This window comes from Hyperolius riggenbachi, chromosome 6 (assembly GCF_040937935.1).
Source record: "Hyperolius riggenbachi isolate aHypRig1 chromosome 6, aHypRig1.pri, whole genome shotgun sequence".
NCBI classification, from domain to species: domain Eukaryota; kingdom Metazoa; phylum Chordata; class Amphibia; order Anura; family Hyperoliidae; genus Hyperolius; species Hyperolius riggenbachi.
Window position 1 is genome coordinate 57105883 of NC_090651.1, and position 11336 is coordinate 57117218.

Consider the following 11336-nt stretch of genomic DNA (forward strand, 5'->3'; position numbering starts at 1 on the left):
TGGTAATTTTTTATCTTTTGCGATTCAGCAGTCACTAGCGTTCAGCGTGAACGCTAGCGACTGCTAGTGGAAAAGGGCCCTGAAAGCCCCCTTACTAAGATGTTAAGAAAAACAAAAGTTTGCTTTCCTAAAACAGAAATAATTTGCGATAATTCAGGTTGGAGTGAGCTTGAGATGTCTCCCAGAGCAACACTGCTGAATATATGCAAATTAACCATTGTACCCTAAGGGTACGTACAGACATACGATAACGATCGTTCGTTCTGAACGACGAACGATGTTAAAGGAGGTATCGGCCGATGATCGTTCGAAGAAAGGCTACTTTGAACATCGTTCGTGTACGAACGATCTTGGAACGAGCGTTGCGTGCGCAACATGATGTATAAACTGATTTCAAACACAAGTGTCAAAAAGAACTGTTTGAGCATGTGCAAAGCTTTAAAAACGAACGATCAACGACCGATCGTTGTACAGACATTACTTTTTGAACGATGGTCGTTGGAAAAGATCTGGCAGAATGGATCGTTCTTTACCAACGACATATCTCGTTGGTCGGTCGTTTTAATGATCGTTTGTTCACTTTTTACGAACGATCGTCGGGCAATGCCGTCGGTAACGATCGTTTCAAACGACTATAGTCGCATGTCTGTACGCACCCTTAGAAGGGAATGCATTCCAGCGGTTCTGGAGGTGTGTTTAGCTGCTAAGGGTACAATGGTTAATTTGCATATATTCCGCAGTGTTGCTCTGGGAGACATCTCAAGCTCACTCCAACCTGAATTATCGCAAATTCTTTCTGTTTTAGGAAAGCAAACTTTTGTTCATCCACAAGTAGGACCGGCACCACTCAAGTAGTATAAGCTCTTTTTATTCAAGCAAACATGGCTAAGCAATGACAGACGCTGTTTCGGGCTTAGTCATTGCTTAGCCATGTTTGCTTGAATAAAAAGAGGTTATAATACTACTTGAGTGGTGCCGGTCCTACTTGTGGATGGATTACTGAGGGTCTCTAATGGCACTGAGACCTTGACCAAGGCACACTCCAACGTCATCTATTCTGTGGTGCTTCTCCTGCAATCTCGTTTACTGAATGTATTTATTCATAAAAGCGCAAACGCAATCGCCGGATAAAGAGATTTGTGAGCGTTTTGCGTTTTTCCTATACCTTCCATTGTAGCAAAACCACCACAACAATGGTACATGCAGCGCTTTGCTGAGCGGAAAGTGGACGAACGCGCTGATATGAACCCATAAGGGCCCTTTTCCACTAGCAATCGCAATCACAAATCACAAACGCCAGCGATTGCGATTTTTCATTAATTCTGTTATGCGACTGCGATTTTCATTTGCATTGCATTATCATTGTAAAAATCGCTCCAGAAAGCGATTGCTATTTGCGATTTCCAAATCGAATCACTGTAGTGGAAAATACTTCTCGTGATTTCTATGTTAAAGTAACAACCCTAGCGATTTTAAAATCACTAGCAATTTGCGATTTTTCGATTCAGCAATCGCTCTAGTGGAAAAGGGCCCTAAGGATTCATTGCACTAGCGATTTCAGAGCGTTTTTAAAATCGCCGGCACTCAAAAAAAAACAAAAAACTGCAAAACACCCTAGGTGTGACCAAGCCCTAAATACATTTCATTAGCTAAGTGTTTTTAAAGTACAGACGATTTTCAAAACTCCAAAATCGCTCACAAAAGCGCACTAGTGTGCCCCAGGTCTCACAGACAGCGACATGTGCAGCCCACTGCTGGATATTACAGGGTTACTGCTTATCCCAGAATTCAGATGTCTAGAGATTACTATATACACTGCTGACAGTTGCATGATCCGTTTTATATCATTCTCTATGAGGAGCTACACAAAGGCGGAACTTGCCTTTTGTTCTGTATGAGAGATCACAGATCCTTGCTAGGCCAGTCCACAGCATTCATCCAGCCCTACAGATCTGTCAGCAGTTCCAGAATAGTCCTCCTCATAATGACCCCCCAAGTATACAGTACAAACAGGCAGGGGATTTAAAGCATCATCTAATTACCAAAATGACATTTTAAGATCCTTCTGCCTCTGCTTCTCTGCAACAGGCTGCGTGCAAAATCAATGCAAACTATTGAGAGAAATGTAAAACCTAACGCAGTGCAGAAAAAAAGGTGCGGACTGTGATTATGCTGACCAGTAAATTGTTATTTAATATTGAACACAAAATAGTAATGAGACAGATGCTGCGATGGACGTGTAAGCGGCGCAGTCACGCTGCCACCTAGAGTCTGCTCCCGGTACTGTAGGCTTTCTTCGCACAGTTGACAAGTAGTGGTTGCCTTGGCTCTCTGTGCGGTATGAACTCAGGGAAACCAGAATGGCGTAATGGAGGGTCAACCACTAATGGCAGACAGTTCTGCCCTGGCAGACCAACCTGTGTATAAACCACCAGCAGAATGTATAGGGACCCCCCCCCCCCAAAAAAAAAAACCTTCTCAAACACATAACTGCTCATAGTTAAATGTATAAAGAGAAATTAGAAAGCAGGAGTGGAAATTACCACCCACAGCTGTCTGAACTGTCACCCATATTGCTGCTTCTTAGTAGCTATAGGTTTTTTTGTTTTTTTTGCTAATAATACTGTGTTTATCCAATTTATTGGTTGAATAATTTTGACATTTTTAATTACATTATCACTGTTGTTATAAATGTAATTAGATTTATATATGCTTTGTTATAAAACTCAATGAAGTACGTTATCAATTATTATTATTATTATTATTATTCAAGTATTTCACAGCCTTGTACATAAAATACAAATGTAGATGGTAAGCTTTTCAGTCACAAAAAAAAAGTCACACAAATGGAAATAAAGCACTGTGCCCTCAAAGAGCTTACAATCTAGGAAAATAGATACAATAGTTAAGGGAGAGTTACTTGATGACATAATTACAAACAAAACTAAAGGAAACAAAAACAACAACAAAAACAAAAGTTTTGTCTAAACACATAAAAATAAGTAAAATATTTGGGGTTATTTTGTTTGTTCTAGAATAATAAGATATCGTACTCCAGATGCTTCATAGTAATGGCCTTATACAGTGTACTTTGAAATAATGAATGAAAAGGAATAATAAAATTTGGCAATCTCTCTTTTCGGTTTCCCAATATTGTGCAATTAGAATTAGTCAATCAGTTCAAATGACAGAAGTCTTCAGGTTACCTCATAGTCATCCATATCCTCACATCAGAAATATGACGCCTCTTTACAGACATTTCATGGAGATAATAAGAACATTGCGTGATCAATAGAAAGAAAACAGCAAATTACAGAAATAGCAGTTTACAAATGTCACCCCCTTTCTACTAAATACCCGCGTGTTCTTCACAGAGGGGATCAGCCATACACTTCCCCCATCGGAATGCAGCAATTTATATTACTATAATAATGATAATATAATGATAATAATAACAATAATTATTAGAATACTATTTCTGATTTTAGGGAAAGATTCTTCATTTTTTTTTAATTATACTTTTGCCATTCATGAATATATTGTGTAGATAGATAAATAGATATAGATAGATAGATAGATAGATAGATAGATAGATAGATAGATAGATAGATAGATAGATAGATAGATAGATAGATAGATAAATAGATAGATAGATATCTTACAGCAGTCTATTAGCAATATCAAAGTAATATTAAATAATAACATTAAATGTTTAAGAAGAAATAAGTATCTGGAAAAAATGTTTTAAGAGGAAAGCCTTATTCCATCCATGTTGTTCTCTATGAAATCTTTGAAATGATTAAGAAATTAAGATAAATATTTTGATCATCTAAAGATGCTTTGGTGTAGGACATTGATCAATAGATAGCTAGATGGATAGATAGACAGATAGATCGATCTATCATGTATTCATATATCTATATATAGATATGTGTATGTGAAATGTGTTATACATAGATAGATTATGTAGACAAAAAAATTTAAATATATATATATGTATATATATGTATATGTATATATATGTATATATATATATATGTGTGTGTGTGTGTATATATGTATATATACATATATATATATATATATATATATACATACAGTGTGTATGTATATATATATATATATATATATACACAATATATATATATATATAAGTATGTATATATATATATATATATATATATATATATATATATATATATATGTATATATATATTATTAGATTTACGTAGTAGGGGATGTATAGAGGCCATGGCACATATGCAGCAGTCCCTCTGTGCACCAGTGAGTGCTGCCCCCCTGGCTGTGCCGCCCCCCGGCTCTGGCAGCGCTATGGCAGCTATGCACTCAGCTATGCCCTCAGCTATGAAGGAGTAATTTTATAAGTAACAAAGGATCAGCGCTGGAATGACTCCCTGTTATCCGATGTCATTTAGAAGCATTGGCTCAGCAGCTTCTTGAGCCTAAAAGTGAATCCAAGCCGCCCAGGCCTTTCCCTTTTCCCAGGGGGATCGCCTATATTTAGTCGCACAAACTCGGGGACCATTTGCTGTTTGTGCAGGAACCGATTAGGCAGACACAACTGTGAAACAACTTGCTACTTTTATAACTGGCCAGCAGCACACTAACACAGGGGGAGGAAGGGGGGGGGGTCCCTGTGGCTGTCAGTGCCCCCCCCCCCCCTCCTCCTCCCCCATGGACATGGATACATAATCCCCTGTACAGCCAGGTGACTTTCTCCCAGTGTCACATTATTAGCGGCTCCTTATTTATAAACTTCAGGATATCACATCACAGGCCAGCTTGTTTTATTCCCCTCTATTTAGACAGCCGCATAAATGTTTACTCAGTAGGGGCAGCAGATTAGCCCTGGCTGAGAAACAAAAAATTAAAAATAACGCAACTGCGAGAATGTCGCACAGAAACAGGAGAATCCAGCGCTACATGACCCCCCCCCCCCCCCCTTCCCATCACATATACCTGCAAGTAGTGGATCCGTCAACCTTCTCAGCGGGGCTGCTTACATCTCCTATTTGTACATTTATATCTTTGATACGTCTATCTGCAAAATCTACCAATGACATAAATCAAGTTCAGTGACATAATGGCACCAGTACAGTGAAGGAAGGAATATATATATAAATATATATATATATATATATATATATATATATATATATATATATATATATATATATTAGACACATGCATCCATTTATGCTATTGGACAGTGGGGGTCGAAGTCAGTAAATATTTTCTTGAGATATAATAATAAAACATGCACAGTCAATGTATCGTGTGTAATGTATAGATAGATGCTACTCTGAAGGACTAAAATGTATTTTCTTTCCGAGATTCTTCAGTTTCTGAATGTGCTAAATATTGTTTTATAGAAGGTTGGTTAAAGAGATTGACATGTAAAAATAGAAAAGTATAATTAGTATATACAGTTTTTTTCACTCTGCATCCGAACATATTTATATATACAGATATATACAATATAAATTGCAATTGGTCTACTTATGCTGAAGGAAACCTATTCTTAATATACCTGATTCCTAAAAAACGTCCGCTCAATAACGTTGTCTGTAAATAGATAGATAGTGATAGATAGATAGATAGATAGATAGATAGATAGATAGATAGATAGATAGATAGATAGATAGATAGATAGATAGATAGATATTAAAATAGCTATCTATCTATCTGTATATTAAAACGCTGGAGTAATGTAAGTTATTTTGATAGTGCTTCAGTACAGTTTGTTTTATAAACTGATAGGTTATAGATATGATTAGAAGATACTGTATGTATATATCTATGTATAGATAGATAGATAGATAGATAGATAGATAGATAGATAGATAGATAGATAGTGTTTTGATAGCTGTTGCTTAATATACCTCACTATCAAAAATCTTAGCTTATCCCAACACTGTATTCATTATACTACGTCTACCTCATCACAGTGACAAGAGGTGTAATATTAGCAATATAGACATTCCTATGTATGCTTACATATGTCTTATAAAAGTACTTTTGACATCTATAAAATGATTGCAAACTGTCACTCCTCTAAAGAAATATAAATAACTAAGACACAAAACGTCATTTTTAAAAATTTATTTACAAAAAAAAAATGTGTACAACACAGTGAACTGCCATTTAGAATACATATATATCCATTCATATATAAACAGACCTTTTTTCATAGACCTTTTTTTAAAAATTTTCTGAAAAATGTCATATTTAAAATTTAATTTTTTTGTACATTTTTTTTGTGTGTGAACCTTCAACAAAAATGAAAGCTCGCAGCTCTAAGACTAAAACAGATTTCTCTTTTCTTAGAAAAATAAAAAGCCAGAAAGTAAAATCGAATCAAATATAATTACTATTATCATTATTTCTTCTTCATCGATACAAATATGTACAAATCGTTAAGAGAGTTTTTACCTGTACAGAAAGCATTCCCGGTTTTGTACAGTATAAGAAATTCGCGATGATTCGTGGCTGTTCGCAGAGGGATGTGGGGGTTCAAGTTCAAAGTCTTGGGGAAAAGAGGGGGGGGGGGGGTCGGCCTGGACTATTGTGACGGCCATTTGGCCACAGCCGCTGTAGGTAAGAACTGTCCGGATATGAGGTTTGTGGGGACACTGAGGATGGGGGTGAGGGTGGCCCCGCTTCTGGATAGGGACAGGGGTTGGTGGCCCATAAGGGCTGACTGAACTGTCACTGGGGGTCTCAGGAAAGTCTGTGCAGCGACTGAAGAGGCCGCCGACACCCCAATAATGTTCTCTATGCTGAAGGAGGGCCGGCTGGTCGGCTCCGACTTGATGATGGAGGCAGCGGAGCTCAGACTGTTCAGTTGCAGCTGCAAACTTGGGCCAAGCTGGGAGTTAAAGGCTTTCCTGCTGAGTTCACTGGAGGGCAAGAGGGGCACAGTCGGGGGCAGCATGGGGCCCCCCAGGGGGGATATAGGGGTACTGCAGAGCCGCCGGGTGAGTGTAGGCAGCCGGGTGTAGTCCATAGTGGCGACCATAGGGGCTGGCCAGGCCGTACGCCCCAAAATTCTGCATCATCAGGGCCGTCTGCTCCCTCAGGCTGTCAGGCTGGACCCTCTTGAACCTCTTCCTCCTTCTCAAGAAGCTCCCGTTGTCAAACATGTCTTCGGACTGGGGGTCCAGAGTCCAGTAGTTGCCCTTGCCGGGGTTGCCAGGCTCTCGAGGTATCTTGACGAAGCAGTCGTTGAGGGACAGGTTGTGCCTGATGGAGTTCTGCCAGGCTGGGAACTTCTCCCTGTAGTAAGGGAAGCGGTTGCTGATGAACTCGCAGATGCCACTCAGGGTCAGCTTCTTCTGGGGGCTCTGCAGGATGGCCATGGTGATCAGGGCGATGTAGGAGTAGGGGGGCTTGACCAGGCTGCTCTTGGGCTTGCTCTGGAGGGCACCGCCGGCCTCCTGCAGCTCCCCCTTGCCCTCAGCCTCGTTGGCACTGTCAGAGGGGCTCCTGGGCAGCTCCTTGCCCCCCAGCAGCTCGTCCCCTTCCTCCAGGTGCTCGTGGGGGCTCTCGCAGTCGCTGTCTTTGTCCAGGGACTCGTCCCCCTCGCCCACCACGTCGATATCCACATCTTCAGCGGTCAGCACCGTCTGCCCGGACATATCACTGGCACTGCTGGTACCAGACAGGGTCATCACAGCTCTGGGCCAGGCTGGCGTGCAAAGGGGAGTCAACTGCTGCAATGGAGCAAATCAGAGCACCCAGAGAGGCAGAGGAGTCAAATACAGCAGAAGGGTCCTGGAATCCTCAGTCCTCAAAAAAAGGGGGGCTCCCCACTTAGCAGCAAGTCTTAGATCCTAGGTGAACCCCTATTCCCAGATATGGGGGTGCAGCAGCAGTGTCCAGGAGGGTGGGGGGATCAGGGGGGCTTCAGCAATGTCCTGAAGCTGCCGGCAGGCAGATGAAGTCTGAGAGATTGCACACTGTCCGGCGAGGGATGAACCTGAGCCACTTTTAAAGTCCCCTATTCAAAGACTGTCTGATAGATTACTTTCCAGTTAAAGATATACTAGCCGGGGAGTCACGTGGCTGTGTGACGTCAGAGACCCCCCCCCCCCCCCCCCCCCCTTCCTTCCACCTCCTTCCCCAAGCCCTCCTGCTAAGCCATGCACAACTCAAGTTGTTTCATGAAATTGTCAACAAAGAGAAAACAGTAGCACATCCCATCATCGTCTGGGAGCATCAGGAGAGGGAGCATCCTGGCTGGCCTCAGTGTGGCAGAGGGGGACTCAGTGTGTGACAGCCATATCCTCCCAGCCTGCTGCTACAACTGCTGCACAACTCTCTTACCAGCATCAGGGATTTTAATTTATTTTTCTTCAAGGCAGGTTTTCTTTTGCATTTAGTCGGAGGCACTGGAACCACTGAACCCCCAAATCAGCCTTCTTTGCATTTGCAAATGGCATTCAGAGCTTGCGGGAAAGGGGGGAGGGGGTTTGTTTGAAAGCTGCAATCTATAGATTTTGGCAATCGTTCTGATAGTTCCAGGGTGTCACAGGCAGCATAGGGAGCACTATAGGCAGCAGAGTGTACCCTAAAGCACTACTAGGTGGATAGCAAACTTTGGCAGTAAGTTTTTAAGGGGGGGGGGGGGGGGGAGTGGTATTTAGGGTTGATTGCAAAGTGCAGTTTGATAGCTTATTGCAAATATACTACCAGTGGATAAAGTTTCAGGGGATCACTGCCAGGATGGGGAGCACTATAGACAGGCCAGCATATAGCATAGGGCACCCTAAAGCAGAACTAGGTGGACAGTTGCAGTAAGGTATCTCCTGCTAGTTACTGAGATGTTTAGCTTATCCCCCCCTCCCCTTCTTGTATTTGCAGATTATAGGTTGTCCCATCTAGTGTTGTGTTGTATCATTTAGTAGGATAACATGGGGGTTGTAGTGCCAGTTGTCTACCCCTGGCAAGAATACGGGGGCAAAGACGGCTATTCAGGAGCAACCAGCTGGGAAGGGAGATCACAGAAATCTCTATTGACTAATCTATTAGATGTAAAAGAGATATAGTCACAAAAGAGGAGAGAGCAAAGAAAGGCTCGTATTTAAGCGGCGGTGCGAAGTGTTAACGAGTCAATCATGGTGCAGTTAGCATTTGAAAGGCGAGGAAATTAGGTGAGCTGGCAGAGCAGCGTGTAGCACACGGGGGAAACAGGTCCACTTCAACAGAAGCCCCCTTTCATATTCAGCTGGCGAGGAGGGGGCATCGGAAACGGACTCTCAGCCAGCAATTGTCCTCCTGTCTTTTGTATGCTGTCAGACGGTTGCTGGGAGAATAGAATTGTGGGTCAAGCTGGTGGTGGGGTTATAGATTTGGGGGTCAGGCAGGTAGAATAGATTTGAATCAGGTTGCTTACTGGAATGAGAGATTTGGGGGCCAGGCTGTTATTGGAAGGATAGAAATGGGGGTCAGGCTGTGACTGTGCTTTTATGGATAGATTTGGGGGTAAGGCTGTTATTAGAACGATAGATTTGGGGGTCAGATTGTTATTGGGAGAATAGAATTGGGGGTCAGGCTATTATTGGAAGGATAGTTTGAAGGAAAGGCTTTTATTGGAAGGATAGAATTGGGGGCTAGACTGTTATTGGAAGGATAGAATTGGGGGTCAGGCTGTTATTGGAAGGATAGAATTTGGGGTCAGGCTGTTATTGGGAGGATAAAATTGGGGGACAGGCTGTTATTGGAAGGATTGAATTGGGGGCCAAGCTGTTATTGGGATGATATAATTGGGGGTCAGGCTGTTATTGGAAGGATAGATTTTGGGGTCAGATTGCTACTGGTAGGATAGATTTGGGGTCAAACTGTATGAAAGCATAGAATTGGGGGTTAGGCTGGTATTAGGAGGACACACTGTAGGGTTCAAACTGCTATTAGGAGAATAGATTTGAGGTCCACCCTCTATTAGGAGTTGAGACTTGGGACTTTGGCCTGAAGTGATAGCATGGACTGAGGTCCAGCCTGATATGGAGAGGATGGACTTTGGGTCAGCCTGGTATGGAGAGGATGGACTTGGGGTCAGCCTGGTATGGAGATGATGAGCTTGGGGTCAGCCTGGTATGGAGAGGATGGACTTGGGGTCAGCCTGGTAAGGAGAGGATAGACTTGGGGTCATCCTGGTAAGGAGAGGATGGACTTGGGGTCAGCCTGGTATGGAGATGATGAGCTTGGGGTCAGCCTGGTAAGGAGAGGATGGACTTGGGGCCATCCTGGTATGGAAATGGTGGACTTTAGGTCAACCTGGTAAGGAGAAGGACACTGACTATCATCCTGCTACTGAGAGGATAGCCCTAGGTGTCATTCTGGTACTTTGGGGATAGCCCAGTACTGAGAGGATAACAGTGAGGGGAAGGCTTGTACAAGGTAGGATATCACTGGGGATATCTGAAAACTGGTAGGATAACCCTAGGGTCAAAGCGACATTAGGAGGATAACGCTTGGGGCAGCAAAACGCTACTGGACAATACTTGGGTCAGCCTCGCACGTGGAGGATACACAGGGTGCTGACTGCTATTGAGATGATACCACTGGAAAGTACTCTCAGTACAGCTCTGAGGAGGGGGGGGGGGGTACCACTGGGGAGAGAATATGGGACGAAAAATCGGCCTGGCACTGGGATACCACTGGGATGGGGGGGGGGGGGGGGGGGGGGGTTATCTGATGGTTGAAGCATGGCACTGGGGAATGAGCCTGGGGTTGGAAGGTGAACACCAGGGTCAGCCTGGCAGAAGGAGGGCCAATCCAATGCTGAGGACTCCTCCATATCTGGTGCTGTGCAAAACGTCCACATCTCTCTATCTCATTTATCACTCTCCACTTCTGTCTGTAATAATTCATGTTACATCTTGTACTTTCCTTCCATCCCTGATACCTTCATCCCTTTTCCTTAATAGACTTTTCCACGGTCGGATTTCATGTGCGATTGATCCCGGCCGCTCTATTTTCCCCACATTAATTAAAATATCCATAATTGACACACGGATCAATGGCTTTCTAACACTGCTCTATTAACAGCCCACAGCGGAGTGCGAATGTCTCAGGCCCGCGCAGCAGAGTCCTGGAGACAGCGCCGCCTGCAGGAGGGGGCCGTACTGCACTGCTGCGTCCTGGGTGTGAACAGAGAGACAAATATTGGTGAGGTCCAATGGAACTGTTATCCTTTCCACACCTTTCTGTTTTCTCTCTCTCCCCCTCCACATACCCCCCACCCCACACTAATATGCTATGTGTCTTCTCCTGTCTTCCTATGTGTGCTTCTCAGCTGCTATTTCTACTGCCTC

General features: G+C 43.0%; 1 protein-coding gene across 1 annotated transcript; it reads right to left on the bottom strand.

Moving 5' to 3' along the window:
* Positions 1-6166: 6166 nt before the first annotated feature.
* FOXD3 (forkhead box D3) lies at positions 6167-8016 on the bottom strand. Its single transcript, XM_068242488.1, is given in 2 exon segments — positions 6167-6964; positions 6966-8016. Coding segments are annotated over 2 exon segments (1107 nt in total). The 5' UTR covers positions 7692-8016; the 3' UTR covers positions 6167-6583.
* Positions 8017-11336: the final 3320 nt, after the last annotated feature.